Source organism: Eptatretus burgeri, chromosome 8 (genome assembly GCF_056783735.1).
Source record: "Eptatretus burgeri isolate ZD-2024b chromosome 8, Ebu_testis_v1, whole genome shotgun sequence".
NCBI classification, from domain to species: domain Eukaryota; kingdom Metazoa; phylum Chordata; class Myxini; order Myxiniformes; family Myxinidae; genus Eptatretus; species Eptatretus burgeri.
In genome coordinates, this window is record NC_140968.1 from 81,134,912 (window position 1) to 81,152,668 (window position 17,757).

At 41.4% G+C, this 17,757-nt stretch overlaps 2 protein-coding genes across 2 annotated transcripts in view; one reads left to right on the forward strand and one right to left on the reverse strand.

Annotated features, from left to right (window-relative positions):
• ADCY1 (adenylate cyclase 1) overlaps nt 1-10,782 on the reverse strand; it is a 290,414-nt gene extending 279,632 nt beyond the window's left edge. Inside the window, exon 1 of the mRNA XM_085892790.1 lies at nt 10,083-10,782. The gene's annotated coding sequence lies outside the window, so the exon portion shown is untranslated. The remainder of the gene's footprint in view (nt 1-10,082) is intronic.
• Nucleotides 10,783-11,724: 942 nt separating this feature from the next.
• The window catches only part of LOC147022150 (histone-lysine N-methyltransferase NSD2-like), a 110,224-nt gene continuing 104,191 nt past the window's right edge, over nt 11,725-17,757 (forward strand). The window contains exon 1 of the mRNA XM_085890483.1: nt 11,725-11,846. Within this exon, the coding sequence (XP_085746609.1) occupies nt 11,798-11,846 (49 nt within the window). The 5' untranslated portion in view covers nt 11,725-11,797. The remainder of the gene's footprint in view (nt 11,847-17,757) is intronic.

Sequence of the window (17,757 nt, forward strand, 5' to 3'; positions counted from 1 at the left end):
TATATATATATATATATATATATATATATATATATATATATATATATATATACAGGGTGAGTCAAAAGTAGCGCCCATTTTCTGTTTTTTTCGGCTGTCAGATTCTTGCATGATTGCAAGTAAAACAGCTTGGTACAGTTCGGTAATAATTTTTTCTTGAATAAATGGTAAGATAAACATGTCATTCATTTATTTCTACCTTCTTGTACACTGTAATACAAATGGCAAACAATCAACTGACAGAAATCTGGTGCTACTTCTGACTATATATATATATATATATATATATATATATATATATATATATATATATATATATATATATATATATATATATATATATATATATATATATATATATATATATATATATATATATATATATATATATATGTCTGTTTGTCTTTTTTCACACTTTTTGCAAGGACCTTTGGACCGACAACCACGAAATTTTGCAGACTGCCCAAGTCCGATCCAGGGATTGCCCTTAGGGTATTTTCATCCACCACCTGAGCCTTTAAGACACCGGAAGACCCCTAAGTTCCCCCCCATAAATGTTTTTTACATGCTTCAGAGATTAGATTACATGTGCGAGAGAAGACTTTTCCATGTTTTGGAGATAAGTTCCCATAAGATCCAAAAGACCCCAAACACCCAAAAGACCCTCAAGACCATTGAATTCCCCAAACACCATTAAGACCTTCTTGAAAGTCCCTGTAGTGTCCATCTTGTGTACCCTGTGTACCTCACCCCATCCCTCTCCCTTCCACAGATATCTTCATGTCTCTGTTCCCCACTGTTTTTCCTTCCCTCTCCGGCTCCTCTTGTCCCCTGCTCCCTTTGTTGTACGTTCTGTGTGTTAGCTCTCATACGAGCTTCGACATTGCATTAAAAAATAGAAGAAGAAAAAAGACCCTTTAAAACCCCGAATACCCCAAAGACCATTAAGATCCCAAAGATCCCGAAGACACTTTAAGACCCCAAAGAACACAAAGACCCTTTTGGACCATTAAGTCTTTTGATGACCCTGAAGACCCTTAAGAACCCCTGTAGCTGGAAGACCTTGAAGACCCTTAAGAACTGTAAGACCCTTTATACCTGAAGACCTCTTTACCCACTGGTGTTCTGGCTCTCCTGCCCCTGATCCGCCCGCCCCATTCTCAGCGCTGCCGGTTCTCCTGATTCTCCCACTTCTCAGAACCCCTACCTCCCCCACCCAGGCAAAGCCGGGTAACCCTGCTATCTAATCTAATAAATAAGTTCAGTCAGATGTCTGTCTGTCTGACTGTTTGTTCACGTTTTTTGCAAGGACCGCTGGACGGATTACACCACGTGATTCAAATTTGGCACACAATCCAAGTATAACTTGGGCATTGTACTCTGGGTATTTTTATTCACCACCTGAGCCTTCAAAGACAACCAAAGACCCTATGATCCCCCTATAAATGCTTTTTACATGCTTCAGAGATGTGAACATCCGGATCCAGATCCGACGACTGGAATTTTGTAAGTGATTCTTCATTATTGAGAGATATGGCCAAAAATGATAGAGAACGATATCTCAAAAAGTTGCAGACGGATTTAGATGATACTTGTTGGACACGTTGGGTGTTTGACAAGAAAGAATTGATTCAATTTTGTTGAAGATCCGAATCCAGATCTGGATACGAGCATGATTAAATTTGTAAAGTGATTCTTCACTTCGGGTGAAAAATCAGAGATAGGGCCAAAAACGATATATGGCTTGATAATTAACCTCCGCCATTATCGAAGATGGATGGAGGTTACTGTTTTCACCCCTTTCTGTTTGTGACTTACAAAATCTTTTGATGACTTCCGTTTCTGTTTGTTACTTACGAAATCTAAAGATTTCGTAAGTACAGTATATTGATGACTTCCGTTTCTGTTTGTTTGTTTGTTTGTCTGTAGGCACGATAACTCGAGAACGGAAGAAGCGACCAATGTCAAATTACACCACGTGATTCAGGAGGGTGATGGCTAGTGCTGATTAGATTTTGGTCAAAATCGGTCAAAGGTCAAGGTCACAGTGAGGTCAAATATTCGATTTTTGATGGTTTGGTACAGATAACTCGAGAACGGAAGAAGCTACCAATGTCAAATTGCACCACGTGATTCAAGGAGGGTGATGGCTCGTGCTGATTAGATTTTGGTCAAAATCGGTCAAAGGTCAAGGTCACAGTGAGGTCAAACATTGAAAAAATTATAACTCGAGAACGGAAGAAGCAACCAATGTCAAATTGCACCACGTGATTCAAGGAGGGTGATGGCTAGTGCTGATTAGATTTTGGTCAAAATCGGTCAAAGGTCAAGGTCACAGTGAGGTCAAACATAATTCCGTAAATTCACGTGGAGAAATGGAGTATTTTTGCTTCGCTCGACGTTACGAGTTCATTTTAACTTCGATTTTCATTTTGTCTTCGGTTTTTGCGATCGCTTAGGACGCTTAAAACTTGGTTGTGGAAATTCTGGTAAAAATCGGATGTTTTGGAGACGTTTTAAGATTGTAAAAAAATATTTCACTCGACGCGTCACGGGTCGTCCCATGATGCAGTGCGCTCAAGCAGACGCGTCGTTGAGTTACGTTAAGGTATAATTGCGTGGAGAAATGGAGATTTTTCCTTCGGTTGACGTTACGATTTTTGATGGTTTGATACAGAATCATCGTAGAAACTTCTGGTTTGCGTCGCTACCTTCTCGAGAGACAGCTTTAATTAGACAAGGTCAGAGGTCAAGTTGACGATTTCGTAAGTACCAGTCTATGACTGCTTGTTTATTTATTTGTGAATGTGTGTGTGTGTGTGTGTGTGTGTGTGTGTGTGTGTGTGTGTGTGTGTGTGTGTGTGTGTGTGTGTGTTTGTTTGTTATTCGCATAACTCAGAAAGTATTAAACCAAATGGCTTGAAATTTGGTGGGATGATGGATTATTATCCAAGGAACATTTGATTAGATTTTGGGAGCGATCGGGTCAAAGGTAAAGGTCAAGGTCACGGAAAGGTCAAATTCGTATTTTACCATAGCGCGGTCAATTTTGATCTAATTGGCATGCAACCGATGCCAAAATGTTCAGAATTCATTGCCCAATCTTGTGATGAGCGACATGACACAATTACGTCATTACCCTTGTTAGCGGTTGGGGGTCAAAGGTCAGTGGGGTCACGACCTTTCAAAATATGCGGTTTTTGTCATAACACGGTCAAATCAAAAACGATTTGCATGAAACCAACACCAAAATGTTCACTGTTCTGTTCCCCTCACTCTCATGCCAAGAACAAAAAAGTAGCGGAGGCGAAGGTATGCACTCTACCGAGTGCCCATTCTAGTTAGACAAGTTCAGAGGTCAAGTTGACAATTTCGTAAGTACCAGTCTATGACTGCTTGTTTGTTTGTTTGTTTGTTTGTGAACAGTATTACGGAAAAACTCCTCGACAGATTTCGACGAAACTTGGTGGGGGGGGGTGTTAGGTATGGTCCAAGGATCATGCTATTAAATTTTGGACCTGGTCCCCCCCCCAAAAAAAAATTGTTCAAGAAAAAAATCTTTTTTTTTTGCATTTCTACATGTTTTGTGATTTCCAACCCTCCTTCCCCCCCCCAAAAAAAAAATAGAGGTAAAAAAATTAGTTTTTTGCATTTCTACATGTTTTAAGTGATTTCCAACCCACCCCCCCAAAAAAAAAATTGTTGGAAAAAATATATATTTTTTTGCATTTCCACATGTTTTAAGTACATGTTTTAAGTGATTTCCAACCCCCCCAAAAAAATTGTTACCCCCCCCAAAAAAATTGCAAGAGAAAATTTTTTTTCTTTTTGCATTTCTACATGTTTTAAGTGATTTCCAACCCCTCTCCCCCCACCCCCCACCCCCACCCCCAAAAAAAAATGTTGGAGAAAAGAACTATAACTGTCAGCACTGTTGACATCATATTTAATGAATAAGATATAAGGTTCACTTGACTGACTCAGCAGTATTGGCGGCGGAGGTTATGTACTCTCCCGAGTGCTCCCCCTCTAGTTACCTTCGCAAACTTTGTTGCGAAGGTTGTTTTGATCGCTGTGTATTTATTTATTTATTTATTTGTGAATATGTGTGTTTGTTTGTTTGTTATTCGCATAACTCCAAAAGTATTGAACTGAATCGCAGAAAATTTGGTGGGATGATTGGTTATTATCTGAGGACCATTTGATTAGATTTTGGGAGCGATCGGGTCAAAGGTCAAGGTCACAGTGAGGTCAAATATCCAAAACATTCGATTTTTGATGGTTTGGAACAGAATCATCGTAGAAACTTCTGGTTTGCGTCGCGACCTTCTCCAGAGACAGCTTTTATTAGAGAAGGTCAAAGGTCAAGTTGACGATTTCGTAAGTACCAGTCTATGACTGCTTGTTTGTTTGTTTGTTTGTTTGTGAACAGTATTACGGAAAAACTCGACGGATTTCGACGAAACTTGGTGGGGGGGTTAGGTATGGTCCAAGGATCATGCTATTAAATTTTGGACTTGGTCCCCCCCCCCCCAAAAAAAAATTGTTCGAGAAAATTTTTTTTTTTTGCATTTCTACATGTTTTGTGATTTCCAACCCCCCCCCCCCCCAAAAAAAAAAAACAATAGAGGAAAAAATTTATTTTTGCATTTCTACATGTTTTAAGTGATTTCCAACCCCCCAAAAAAATTGTTACCCCCCCCAATAAAATTGTTTGAGAACATTTTTTTTTGCATTTCTACATGTTTTAAGTGATTTCCACCCCCCAAAAAATTGCAAGAGAAAATTTTTTTTCTTTTTGCATTTCCACATGTTTTAAGTGATTTCCAACCCCCCCCCAAAAAAAATTGAGAAAAGAAAATTTTTGCAACTTTTTTTCAACAAAATTTCGATTTCTTTTTTTTGCATTTCTGCATGTTTTAAGTGATTTCCAACCCCCCCCTCCCCCCAAAAAAAAATGTTGGAGAAAAGAACTATAACTGTCAGCACTGTTGACATCATATTTAATGAATAAGATATAAGGTTCACTTGAGTGACCCAGAAGTATTGGTGGCGGAGGTTTTGCACTCTCCCGAGTGCTCCCCCTCTAGTTACCTTCGCAAACTTTGTTGTGAAGGTTGTTTTGATCGCTGTGTATTTATTTATTATCTTTCCGAAACGAAGTTTTTGCAAGATATTGTTGCGGATTCGCGCCCGCCGGCGTGCGAACGGCCACGTAACTCGAATCGCGGCACGTCGCCCACCGGACGGACAATCCAGTCGTGACCCTCTCGGACTAACGCCGGGAACTAGTCACGGGTGGACCTTTCGGTCTCACCACGATCGTGCCAATCGGCCCCCGCGTGGGATAGGGTTGCTCGCCAAATTCGACCTACCTAAGTACCCACACGGAGGGTAGACCGGGCGATCGCACCTCGCCGCAGGTCGACTTCGGACACGGGCCACTTTAAGCGACCCGTTCCGTACTATCGGGATAACCGAGCGGTGTTATTCGTCGGCCTCGACGGTTCGATTAATTATCGGGCGTTTTAGCCCACGACCAACCCTTTACGTGAAGCAAGATGGAGATTCAATGAAAGAAAAGACGAAGCGAAGCGGGAAAACAGTTCAACATAACTCACATTTATTTCGCGATGAACGGGAAGCACACATATACAATTACACCAAAAGCACATGTAAAAGGAGAAGAAACACAATATTACACAAAAAGCAAATATAAAAGAGAAACACAATGCAGAGCTATCCGACTACCGAGCACACGCAACACTTATACAATTTTACTTCACAGACGGCGCCGACAACACAGATACCCAAAGCAAAAGAAAAAGAACCACCCTCCAGGATGAGGGGGGTAGACGGGTCTGGGGCCGAGACCGTGTCGGGCCTACCCGTCTGAAGATGAGACGCAGAGCGGCGGTGGCGCCCCAACTCCGCGGGCCTCGCGGACAGTGTCTGGTAGGGGGTGGGAAAGGGGCCCCCTTGTCGCACTATCTCAGCGCGGGGGGGAAACAGGAGGGGGTTGTTGATGCTCGGGGGGGAGGAGGATATCACCCTGTCTCGGGTCCCGCGACGAGCGTCTCCACCTCGACCTCGGTCGCGCCGCCGGCCTCTCCCTCCGCAAGCTTCCCGACTCCGACGCGAGCACCCCCTCGATCGCCTTCGCCGCTGCCACCTCTCCACAGCTCCGTCCTCTTCTTCCCAGCTCCACCGCCAACTCCCAACCGCGAACTAGAACTGCTCCCCTCCGAACTGAACTGTTTGGCGAGCGCGGCCGTTTATATCCCCCGTGGCCTCGCTCCCCCACCTTTGACCCTTTACCTCCGACCCTTCACCTCCAACTGGCTCCCCATTGGACCGAGGAAAAGTGGGCGTGAATGCTTTTTGATCCATGAATTTGCATATAGCGACCTCACTCCAACGCCCTGGAGGCGGGGCCAAATCGCTCCACGCTCTCCGATAGGATGGAGCAGAAGTGGGCGTGAGTCGTTTTTGATCCGTTTTTCTCGGAAAGTCTGTGATGTTTCTGAACATGCTGCTCGGTGCGCGCCCTGCACGAGTCCAGTATCGGTGCCCATAAGTGGCGCAAGAATGGTGGTGATGCGATGGTGGCGAGTTGTGAGGGTAAAGGTCGTGGCTGTTGTTGTGAAGCGGTGTTGTGGTTGGTGGTTGTTGTTGTGAAGCGGCGTTGTGGTTGGTGGTTGTTGTGTGATGGCTGTTGAGACGTGGTTGGTGGTGGTAGTAATGGCGGCTGGTCCAAAATAAAGATAGTAAAAGAAAAACGGCTATCTAAAAGGGTCGCAGCCCGCATGAATGACATTTATTCCCTCTAAACAACGGGTTTGGGCCTAACTACACATATACTTACAGAGATATCTCACCTAAGGGACCTGAATGGTGGTTTGCAAATTTCGTCAACCACAACAATATGTTAGTCAGCTTGTATGTTTGTTTGTTTTTTTTTGTCTGTAATCACGTATAAAAAATTCTGCAGAGCACAGTTATCATTGGAAATTTTTGTAACTTCGCAAATCAGAGGCCTATAGAGGTCCCTTTCAGTGCACAAAATTTTGAAGGTCAAGGTCAAAGGTCAAGGTCACTTTGTCACAAATCAGGGGAGTCGACGAAACCCTTATTTTTTGAGTAATTTTGATCGGATCGTCTTCAAACTTCATAGGAATATAGTTCATGGTCTGGTGCTCAGCTGATTAATTTTTGGTGGCGATTGGCCTTGACCTTCATGATTAGCGCCTGAGGTCAAACATATTTGACCCCAAGGTCAAATTTTCAAGTTTTAGGAACCATATCGTGTAGTACCTCAAATTGAACACCTCGATGAGTGCTTTCTAGATATGTCAAGTTTGAGACATTATGACGTCACTTGGTGACGTTATGAGGCAAACGCATATTTTTCATAGTTACTCTGTAGAACGATTCTCATCGGAATCTCTCATAGGCAGATATTCCTCAAGGAGTCGCTCTTGGTGGATAGCAGTTCTGTTCACCTCAGTGTGACCTTTAAGAAGTCACACGTGGTCACCTTTTGGCAAGATGTTTTTTTATTTATTTATTTGTGAATATGTGTGTTTGTTTGTTTGTTTGTTACTCGCATAACTCCAAAAGTATTGAACTGAATCGCAGAAAATTTGGTGGGATGATTGGTTATTATCCGAGGACCATTTGATTAGATTTTGGGAGCGATCGGGTCAAAGGTCAAGGTCAAGGTCATGAAAAGGTCAAAATTGTCTTTTTACCAGTGTGGTCAATTTGTATCCAATTTGCATGCAACTAATGCCAAAATGTTCATAATTCAATGCCCCATCTTGTGATATGTGACATGACACAATGACGTAATAACCCTTATTAGCGGTTGGGAGTCAAAGGTCAGGGGGGTCACGACATTGCAAAATGTGCGGTTTTAGTCATAACACGGTCAATTCTTATCCGATTTGCATGAAACCAACACCAAAATGTTGACTGTTCTTTTCCCCACACTCTAATACCAATTACAAAATTAAGAGTACAAAGGTCAAGGTCGAGGTCATGAAAAGGTCAAAATCGTCATTTTTGTACAATGAATGTTTGTTTGTTCACAATAAATAACTTATTTAGAAAAACAGAAACTCATGTGTGCTAAATACCCCTAAAATGCCAGAAAATAATATCTTATAATGTGACCAGTTGTCATCAGATTGACTTGACACCGACACCCAAAAAGGTCAGGGAGTTCATACAGAAATTGTACAATGTACGTGAATCAGTGTCAAACAGCAGAAAATTTAATGTTTTTAAGCCATCATAACACATGTGAGATGGCAGATGTGGTATGGGATTAAATACCCTCACAATCAACGGTTTCTGGGGGGGGGGAGGGGAATGTAGCGTTGGCGAAGGTATACGCTTTACTGAGTGCCAGTTCTAGTTTTAAAATGTATTGGGCGAGATATATTCCCATGGATCAGGTAATTATATGGCAGAGGTGTGCACTCTACCGAGTGCCCTTCGAGTTAACCTCCGCCCTCTTCGAAGATGGATGGAGTTACTGTTTTCACCCCTTTCTGTTTGTTTGTTTGTTTGTGAACAGTATTACGGAAAAAATCTTCGACGGATTTCGACGAAACTTGGTGGGGGGGTTAGGTATGGTCCAAGGATCATGCCATTAAATTTTGGACTTGGTCCCCCCCCCCCGAAAAAAAATTGTTAGATAATTTTTTTTTCCATTTTTACGTGTTTTAAGTGATTTCCAACCCCCCTCCCCAAAAAAATTGTTACCCCCCCAAAAAAAGGGGGAATTTTTTATTGCATTTCTACATGTTTTAAGTGATTTCCAACCCCCCCCCCCACAAAAATTGTTAGAGGAAAAAAAATTTTGCAACTTTTTTTTCAACACAATATCGATTTTTTTCCTGCATTTTTACATGTTTTAAGTGATTTCCAACCCCCCCACCCCCCCCCCCCAAAAAAAGGAGAAAAGAACTATAACTCAGCACTGTTGACATCATATTTAATGAATAAGATATAAGGTTCACTTGAGTGACCCAGCAGTATTGGCAGCGGAGGTTTTGCACTCTCCCGAGTGCTCCCCCTCTAGTTTACACTGTATTTACATTTATATTTCAATGTTCACATGATATATATATATATATATATATATATATATATATATATATATATATATATATATATATATATATATATATATATATATATATGTGCGTGTGTGTGTGTGTGTGTGTGTAATACAAATCCATTGGGACCATACTCTGAACAGAGCATTGGTGCTGCCAAAGCAGTCTCCTGGACTATTGGGCACAATCCTGCATGTGTTGCCATTCCAAACACAAGATACTTGGCTGGCTCAATCATCCCCCATCTGTATTCATTTTGCCAACTTCAGAAGGATGACAAGCTGAATCAACTCCATCTGTAATTAACTCAACAGCCACACAGGATCTGAACTCAGAACCCTCGGATTCCAAGCCTACCACCCTGACCATTAAGTGAACACCAGGCTTGATATATATTCATGTATATATGAATAGCCAAGTGTGAACTACATAGCTTGGAATATATATTCGCTTGGAACGACATATATACATATACATCCATACATATGGCATAGCCAAGTGTAAACAAGAAGGGCACTCGATGGAGTGCATACCTCTGCCATATAATTCCTGATCCATGTGAATATATCTGGACCAATACATTTTCTAAATATCAAGCTATATATCGTTTTTGGCCCTATCTCATATATACCAGGCTTGATTAAATATATTTATATATATATATATATATATATATATATATATATATATATATATATATATAAACATATATCTTGTAAAACTTCCTCCAACGCGGAGGATACGTTCTGGGATAACCTCGTGTTGGAGGAATTATTAAACATATGGGGAAATTGGGGATATGTTCCAGGCTCCCATATAACTGACCCTAAAACAGCCTTTCTTGGGTTTTTTTTTAACGTTTCTTTGTATGGAATGGTGCAAGTGCAACATTATTAAATAAACATTAAATGAAGTGTTAGTATCATAATTGTACTGTATTACTGCAAAATAACTTACCTTTTTGTGAGGTGGTTGCTGAAGGTTTGGGTGATTATGTGCTGGTGGAAGGGGTTGAAGTGCTGCTGGGAGTTGCTGAATTAGGCCGAAAAAATTGTGTTATCGCCACTTGCTTTGCCTTCTGTTTTAACTCCCTGTGAAGTTCTGTGTAGGGATTCATCTTCGGCCTTCCGTACCGTCCTAATGGTTTATTCATTCACGCCATATTGCCTGGCCGAAGATGAAGCAGAAACTGATGATAATTTATTCAGGATATCAAGTTTGACCTCCATGGTCATTGTTTTCCTCTTCTTCTTGTCTGGTTGGTTCAAATTGGGTCTTTTGGGAGCCATAATGATCGACGTAGGTTCACTTGATGGCGGCATGTTAATTTATATCAACGTGCATTTATAATTTAATTTGTACATGAATTAAATAGTAATTCAGTAAAGGTAATAAGGAAAAAGAATAAAATCTTTGGGAAAACACCGGCCGTTTTTGTCACAAGTAATTCAGAATGTAAATTCAAACTGCGATCACGATGGCGGCAGGTGGCGACTCGTATCATCGAATGTATAAATTAAATATTAATTAACCCTTCTCCACACGTGTGGGGTCTTTTTAGCCTAGTATTTAGCCTAAGAAGACGTCCCTTGTGTGGACAAGGGTTACGTGAAGTACAGTACAGTAACAAGGAATAAGAATAATTTATATATATATATATATGTATCAGGGGGAAAACACCAGCCCCGATCGCGTAAATGCGAAACACACCCTCGCGTTGGGGAGGGGTAAACGCATTTAATTCAGCGTGTAAATTTGAAGCCGCGCTTGAGGAATTCGCGTGGGAGGAGGTTTTACTGTATACATTATATATATATATATATATATATATATATATATATATATATATATATATATATATATATATATATATATATATATATATAGATATATTGGTTCACGAAAAAATATTTTCACGAAAAAAATAAGTGACCACTATATTCGTTATTGTTGTGTGTCTGTCTGTCTGCCTGTCTGTTGGATTCGCTTGATATCCCTTATTGTCGGGTTTTCCGTGTGTGTGTGTGTGTGTGTGTGTGTGTGTGTGTGTGTGTGTGTGTGTGTGTGTGTGTGTGTGTGTGTGTGTGTGTGTGTGTGTGTGTGTGTGTGTGTGTGTGCAACGCGAGGCTCCACAGCACAAACCAGCAAACCGATTTCGATGAAACTTGGCGAACAGGTGCCATATTAGTTGGGAGTGTGTGCGTTTGAGTTTCGTTGCTAAGCAACCATCCGTTGCTATGCAGCGGCCGAAAAACCGCACGTTCACTATTTTCAGTACTTGTCCTACAGTTTTGAATGTGGAGAAACGAGACTTCGGAATTAAACACTTCGAGATATTTAGAAAATTTTACTCGAGCCGATTTTTGATTTAGGTTTTATTTTTCAAATGGTAGTCCTTCAAAAATAGGGTGTCTACCGTCATTTAAGGTGTGTATACAGTGTTTGTAAGGAGCGATACCGTCGTTCCACCTTCGATCTCTCCTCGATCCAAACGTTATTGACCAAAGTGAAAAGGATCCAAAATAAATGGAATCATCGGCATTTCTGTCTTTGTGGATTCCTAATAATATGGTATAAATGAAGTTATGTGGAATTTCAAAAACGTCTTTTGAAAAAAAAAAAAAAAATTCTACATCCCCCGTTATGTTATCGTCCGCGAAACCGCCAGGTTCATGAAAAAAACAACCGACCAGGAAGTCTTCTCGCGCGACCCACGGTCTGGTTCGTATTTCCCTGAACATCTGTTGTTCTGTTTATCCTTTCCCCCTCTTCCCCCTCTTCTCCCTCTTCTCCCTCTTCTCCCTCTTCCCCCTCTTCCCCTCTTCCCCCTCTTCCCCCTCTTCCCCCTCTTCCCCCTCTTCCCCCTCTTCCCCCTCTTCCCCCTCTTCCCCCCCCTCCCACTTTGCACAGCTGTTGCTCGCTTGGCACGCACGTGCAATCGCGAAGGCCCGTTGCTCAGTTCCTGGCGGTACGCGCGGAACCTGTGTTGCTTTCTCCTTTCTCTCTTCTCATCGTCTAAATGTTTTAGTTTTCGTTTTCTCTTGAGCCCCTTTCTCCTTGTTTTCTCTTTTCCATTGAGCGAGAGAGAGAAAGAGAGCGCGCACGGTAGGTGGTGTTCGGGTTTCTCAGAACCCCTCCCGGTTTTGAGGCCTGGTTTCCATCCGACGTGTTTTGTTTTTGCCATCGCTTTGGCTCGCTTTAAACAATTCTTGGACCGCGTCCATATTATTATCATTAGTATTATCATTTTCCAGCGTCCCTTGTGTATTCCTTTTTTATTTATATTTTTATTTATTTATTTTTATTTTTTCCTTTTCTTGCCCTCATCGCTCCCTATTCTATTTTATTTATTTACTAGTAGTAAAGCCCTGCGTTGCTCAGGCTCGCAATAAAGCCTGGCGTTGCCCGGGCTTTCTTCAAATTTCCTGAATAGCTGTTAGGGGTTAGCGGTTAGGGTTAGGGTTACCGGTTAGGGTTTGCTGTTAGGGTTAGTGTGAGGGTAGCTAACCCTAACACTAACCCAAACCCTAACCCTAACCCTAACAGCTTGGCGTAGCGGAGGTAAACAGTGCCCAGGGCAAAGTGGAAATTTGCGTCCCCCGTCGGCCTTAAACTTGAGTGGATTTGAATGGAAAATCCCATAAGGGATATCGATTTATCGATTTTTTTCGAATATCGGAAGTGTTATGGAAAAAATTTATGGCCAATGACCTAAGTTGGACCAAAAGCCATAATCGTACCAAATTTGAATGGAATCGGTTGGAGTTTGTGAAAATGCATCAAAACGAATTTTGAGGGGCCTCTTAAGGAAGACAATAATATCATTAGTATATGTGCCAAATCTTGTTTCATTTCATGCAGTAACAAAAATCTGATGGTGGAACAAAGAAAGGGTTGTGCCGAAATATTAATATAGATATATATTTATACATGTATATATATTCTACTCTCTTGTTTTTCCTTTGTGGAGTTTGAGAGTGAGTGAGTGCACTCAGTTCAATGGTGTCTTTTTTTTACCCCGAGGAATTGAGTGTTATTGCGCCTAAATCATGGCGACCGTTGAGCTGTTCGAGTCTTTAAGTCAGAAAAATGGGTGTTCGTGTACACCACCACCCGAAATCACAGTTGAAAAGTTGTTCTTGTGGTGTCTGGTGAGCAGTCAGGCACGTAGAGTCGTGAGGGTTGCCGTAACTCTGTTTATTGCGTATCCGGATGTGCACCACTGTAGACTACCACACGCCTCTAGCGGCGCGAACACCTATATGCCTTGCGGACACGTGACTACCAAAACCACTCCTCCATGCCCCCACAACGCTCCCCGCATTGTGCCTTGCCCGCGTATGCCAATACACCACAGTTTTGTGTGTCGGAAAATTAATCGGCATGCATAGTGTAATAGCTGCATCGAGAATGAATCAGCGTGTTATCTTCGTCGCTAAAGAGGAAATGGTGGCGCAGCTTGTGGAGTCAGGACTAACTGTGGAGCCGGATATATTCCTCTTCATATCACCCCTCGATGTTCCATCGATGAAGGTACTCCTGTCAAATATTCCTCCCTTCATCAAAAACGAGCAGGTAAAAGCTGCTTTAGAACAGTATGGCACTGTTGTTTCAAAAATAACTTTCATTCCTGTTCGCTTTAAGGACCACAGTACAAAACATATTCTTTCCTTTCGACGTCAACTATTTATTATTCCAAAGCCAAACGTTTGTGAGCTCGACGTGATGTTAAAAATTGAACATGAAAAGTTTACTTACCGCATCTTTGCTACATCACAGACTTTAGTGTGTTACAAATGTGGACAGTATGGTCACATGAAAAATGAATGCCCAAGGGGCGTTGAAAAAGAATCAAGTAAAGTTGAAAATGTAAATGAACCTGAGGTCACTGGGGTGCCTACTGAGGCAGGAGAAAATTCTGAAAATCAAACAAATGGAAAAAATGAGTCTGGTTGGGTGACACAAGGAAAACGAAGACACCAAACTGCAGTTTTAGTCGAACCTTCTTCATACGCCGAAGCAGTCGCTGTGAAGAGGGTTTCACTCAATAGGAACGAGAGTAACCAAAATCCTTCAGATGTTTATGCCTGCCCTCTCACATGTGATGACGAGGAGACTATGGAGCTTCAAAACACACCATCAGTAGATGTCCCAGGCGGAGATGAAACTTGTTCTGGACATACAGTAGGTAGTCATACACTGAAGCTGGATGTTCATGCGGAGATTGTGTCTAACACCCAAGAACCAACTGTTGAAACCATAGTCGTGCCTAATACTTCGGAACCAGCAGTTCAGACTACAGTAGAGCCTAATAACTCAGAACCATCTGTCCAAACTATAGTTGTGCCTAACACCACAGAACAATCTCACCAAACTGTAATTGCACCGAGTACCATAGAACTGCCTGTCACATCTACAGCCACACCCATGACCTCAGTGACTTTGAAGCAGACACCTGAAAAGTTAGAAGGAAATCTGCTTCCTGAGGACTCCTTTTTCGTGAAACCATTTCCAATGTCTGCTATATCTGTAAAGAAAAAGGAAGCTGAATTTGGACACGAGTCGTGTGATTCCGATGATACTTGTTCAATATCAGATTCTTCTGAGTTGGATGGTGCAGCTAGAGATTCACAAGACGACAAGGGCTTAAATGCCCCTGCTCCTGCGAAGGTGATCAAGTTCCTCCACAACACCTTTCGGAAAAAAATTAAACTAACCGATTTCTTTCCGGAACTCGATAAATTTATGCTTACCGCATCCCTTATTACTAAAAATCCAGCAGTCTATGGCGCCAATGAATCCCACGTACACAGATTGAGGAAATATGTAACTCTGGCAAGGAAAGAACTTCAGTAACCAGTACCCACCTATAAAATACTAAAATGGTTCTGTCTTTTGCTTGTTTAAACATAAATGGGGGCCACGCCCCTATACGTAAAACACATGTTCGACTGTTACTTGATCAAAAGCATATTGATGTAGCTCTTCTTCAGGATGTGCGTTGTGGACCTACTTGTTCTGCAGAGTGGCAAACCACAATAAGGGGTTCTTGGTTTTTCAGTTCCTTTGATTGCTGCAGTGCAGGAGTTGCTTTCTGGTTTCGATCAAGTCTTTCATCGGACCAAATTGTTTTTCACGAATTCATGCAAGGTCATTTGGCTTTCGTGTTTTTTTTTCTTCTGGAGGCTATAAAATCATACTATTAAATGCTTATGTCCCAAGTAAGGCCAAAAAAAAAAAATGTTGCATTGGCGTAACGGGTCACTGAAAAATAGGGTAGGTAGGTAGGGATTTTTTTTTTTTAAATAAATCCCTCCCAAAATCTCCCTCGGCTCGAGTACCCCCCCTTTTTGTCGGCGACCCCCCCCCCCCACTCAAAATTGAAAAAAAAGTATGGGGAAGGTTTGGACCATTTAAGATGGAAAAGTTTCAAACATACCAAAATATGGCTTTATTCTGTCAAATTTTTGCGCACGATTGAAGGCATTAAATTTGATAGACATGTTTATTTAGTAAGAACAATAAAAATAGTATCGTCTGGACTGAAGCAGGCTAGACAAGTTGAGCTATCGCCGGTATATATTAAAAAAAAATTAAAAACACTTTCAGCATCAGCATATCTCTCGCTTGTGAAAGCTTGGTAAGAATGTAGAAATGAGTTGGAACATGCTATTCAAATTTTATTGCAGGGTATATATGGATTGAAAGTCTTTCCGAAATTTCATTTGAGTCTAAATACAGACCTCGTAATATTGTGAGTAGGCTAGATCTGTAAAATAAAAATGGTACCCCCCCCCACCACCAAAAAGAGAGAAAATATTATAGATAAATAAAAATAGTACTAGCCTATTCTAGAGAGTAAAACCATTTCTATGTATAAAATTTCTCAACCTCACCGCAATATTTCATTTTTTAGACAAATCAGATTAAAAAGTGAAAATGTCATTCATTCCTGACTAGCCTGTATAGACCTAGCTGTGAAATTAAATCCAGAGTCTTGAGTATTTACTTGGATCGCTACTTAATAATAAAGGTCTAAAGTTGAAATCTAATGCCTTTCACTTCAGTTTCATTCTTACCTTGACAATGAATTCAGCTTCATTCTGATTTCCTGATTTGAACCAGACTGCTTCTTTGTCCAGCAATAGTATGATGCTATTGAACAATTGGTCCTTTGCATTTAGTCCCTGTGCCTGTGGCATGCCAGAACTACAATTCTTTTTCAGTCCCGAAAGATCAAATCTTCCTCGCCTTGCGCCTGCAGCCATGAGGATTTCAAAGGCATTCTTGGGCAGCTCAGCCTCAGACGTAGATGCCGAATCATCGCTGAGCCTGTGGCTGAAGTAACCCATGACGAAGCGATAACCGAAGTCGTCTAAGATAGACACCTTTTCCGCCGCCAAAACGTCCGAAAAGGACCCCCCATCACTGCTAGACGCTTGCACGGAGGAAAGTAATGGAGCAGTGTCACAATTTACGTCTGCAATTCCCTGAATGATATCTCCAAGCCTCGCATCTTTGTCGCATTTTCGTAAGACGCTGAACAGTTTTTTAGGCCCAAGCATGCCAGTAATCTTGATAGAGTACGCGGCCATGTTGGAAACAACAGACGACGTACTGATCGAGCGAGGCGCAATATCTCTCCCTCGTACAGATGATATGCAGAGCCGTTTCGCACACACACACACACACACGCAGCGAGCTAAACTATGACATATGCATAGCGCAGCATGCAGCGGGTTCTGTCCGAAACACTTCCGGGTTTTTGCGATCGCAATCAACAAGATACTTGATATCGATTTAAAAAAAAAAAAAAACCGTAGGGTCGGCGGAATTTTTAGGGTCGGGCGGGTTACGCCAATGCAACATTTTTTTTTTTTTGGCCTAATCCTGCAAAAAGAAACGAATATTTTTCCATTCTTGACGATTGTTTATCCCAGATTGATTTTAGTGGTCTCGTGTGCCTCGCTGGTGATTTTAATTGTACCTTGGAGCCAGCTCTGGACCGTAATGGCTCAGAACCTCACCCTGAGAGTGCAAAAGGGTTTGCAACCATTTTAGCAAAGTATAATTTGGTTGATGGTTGGAGATTGCAGCACCCCAAACTTAAACAATATTCGCAGTGTGAAGCTTCCAATAACAGGGTATCGTTTGCTCGCTTAGATAGATTTTATGTTAATAATGATTTTCGGAACTTCATATTGTCTACGGCAATTTCTCCCTCTGGCTTTTCGGATCACCACCTAGTTTCTTTAAAATTAACTTTTCCCTATCTTCAACGTAGGAGTGCCTATTGGGCTCTAAATGTTAGTCTTTTGGAAGACATGGCTTTTTGCAATGCTTTTAGAATCTTTTGGACTTCTCTTTACGGAAGGAAAAATACTTTTCATAGCAAGCTACAATGATGGGATATTGTAAAAATCCACATCAAAATCTTTTGTCAGCAATATAAACTTCATCACTCTCGGGATAGTCTTTCGAGGATAACACTTCTAGAAAAAGAGGTTTTAGAATTGCAAAGAAATCCTCTTGAGTTGAACAGAAATCAAGGATTGCGTAAAGAATTTATGACTAAAAAAGAGCTTCTTCACAGTCTTGTCAACGAAAGGGCTAAAGGGGCTTTAGTGTGGCT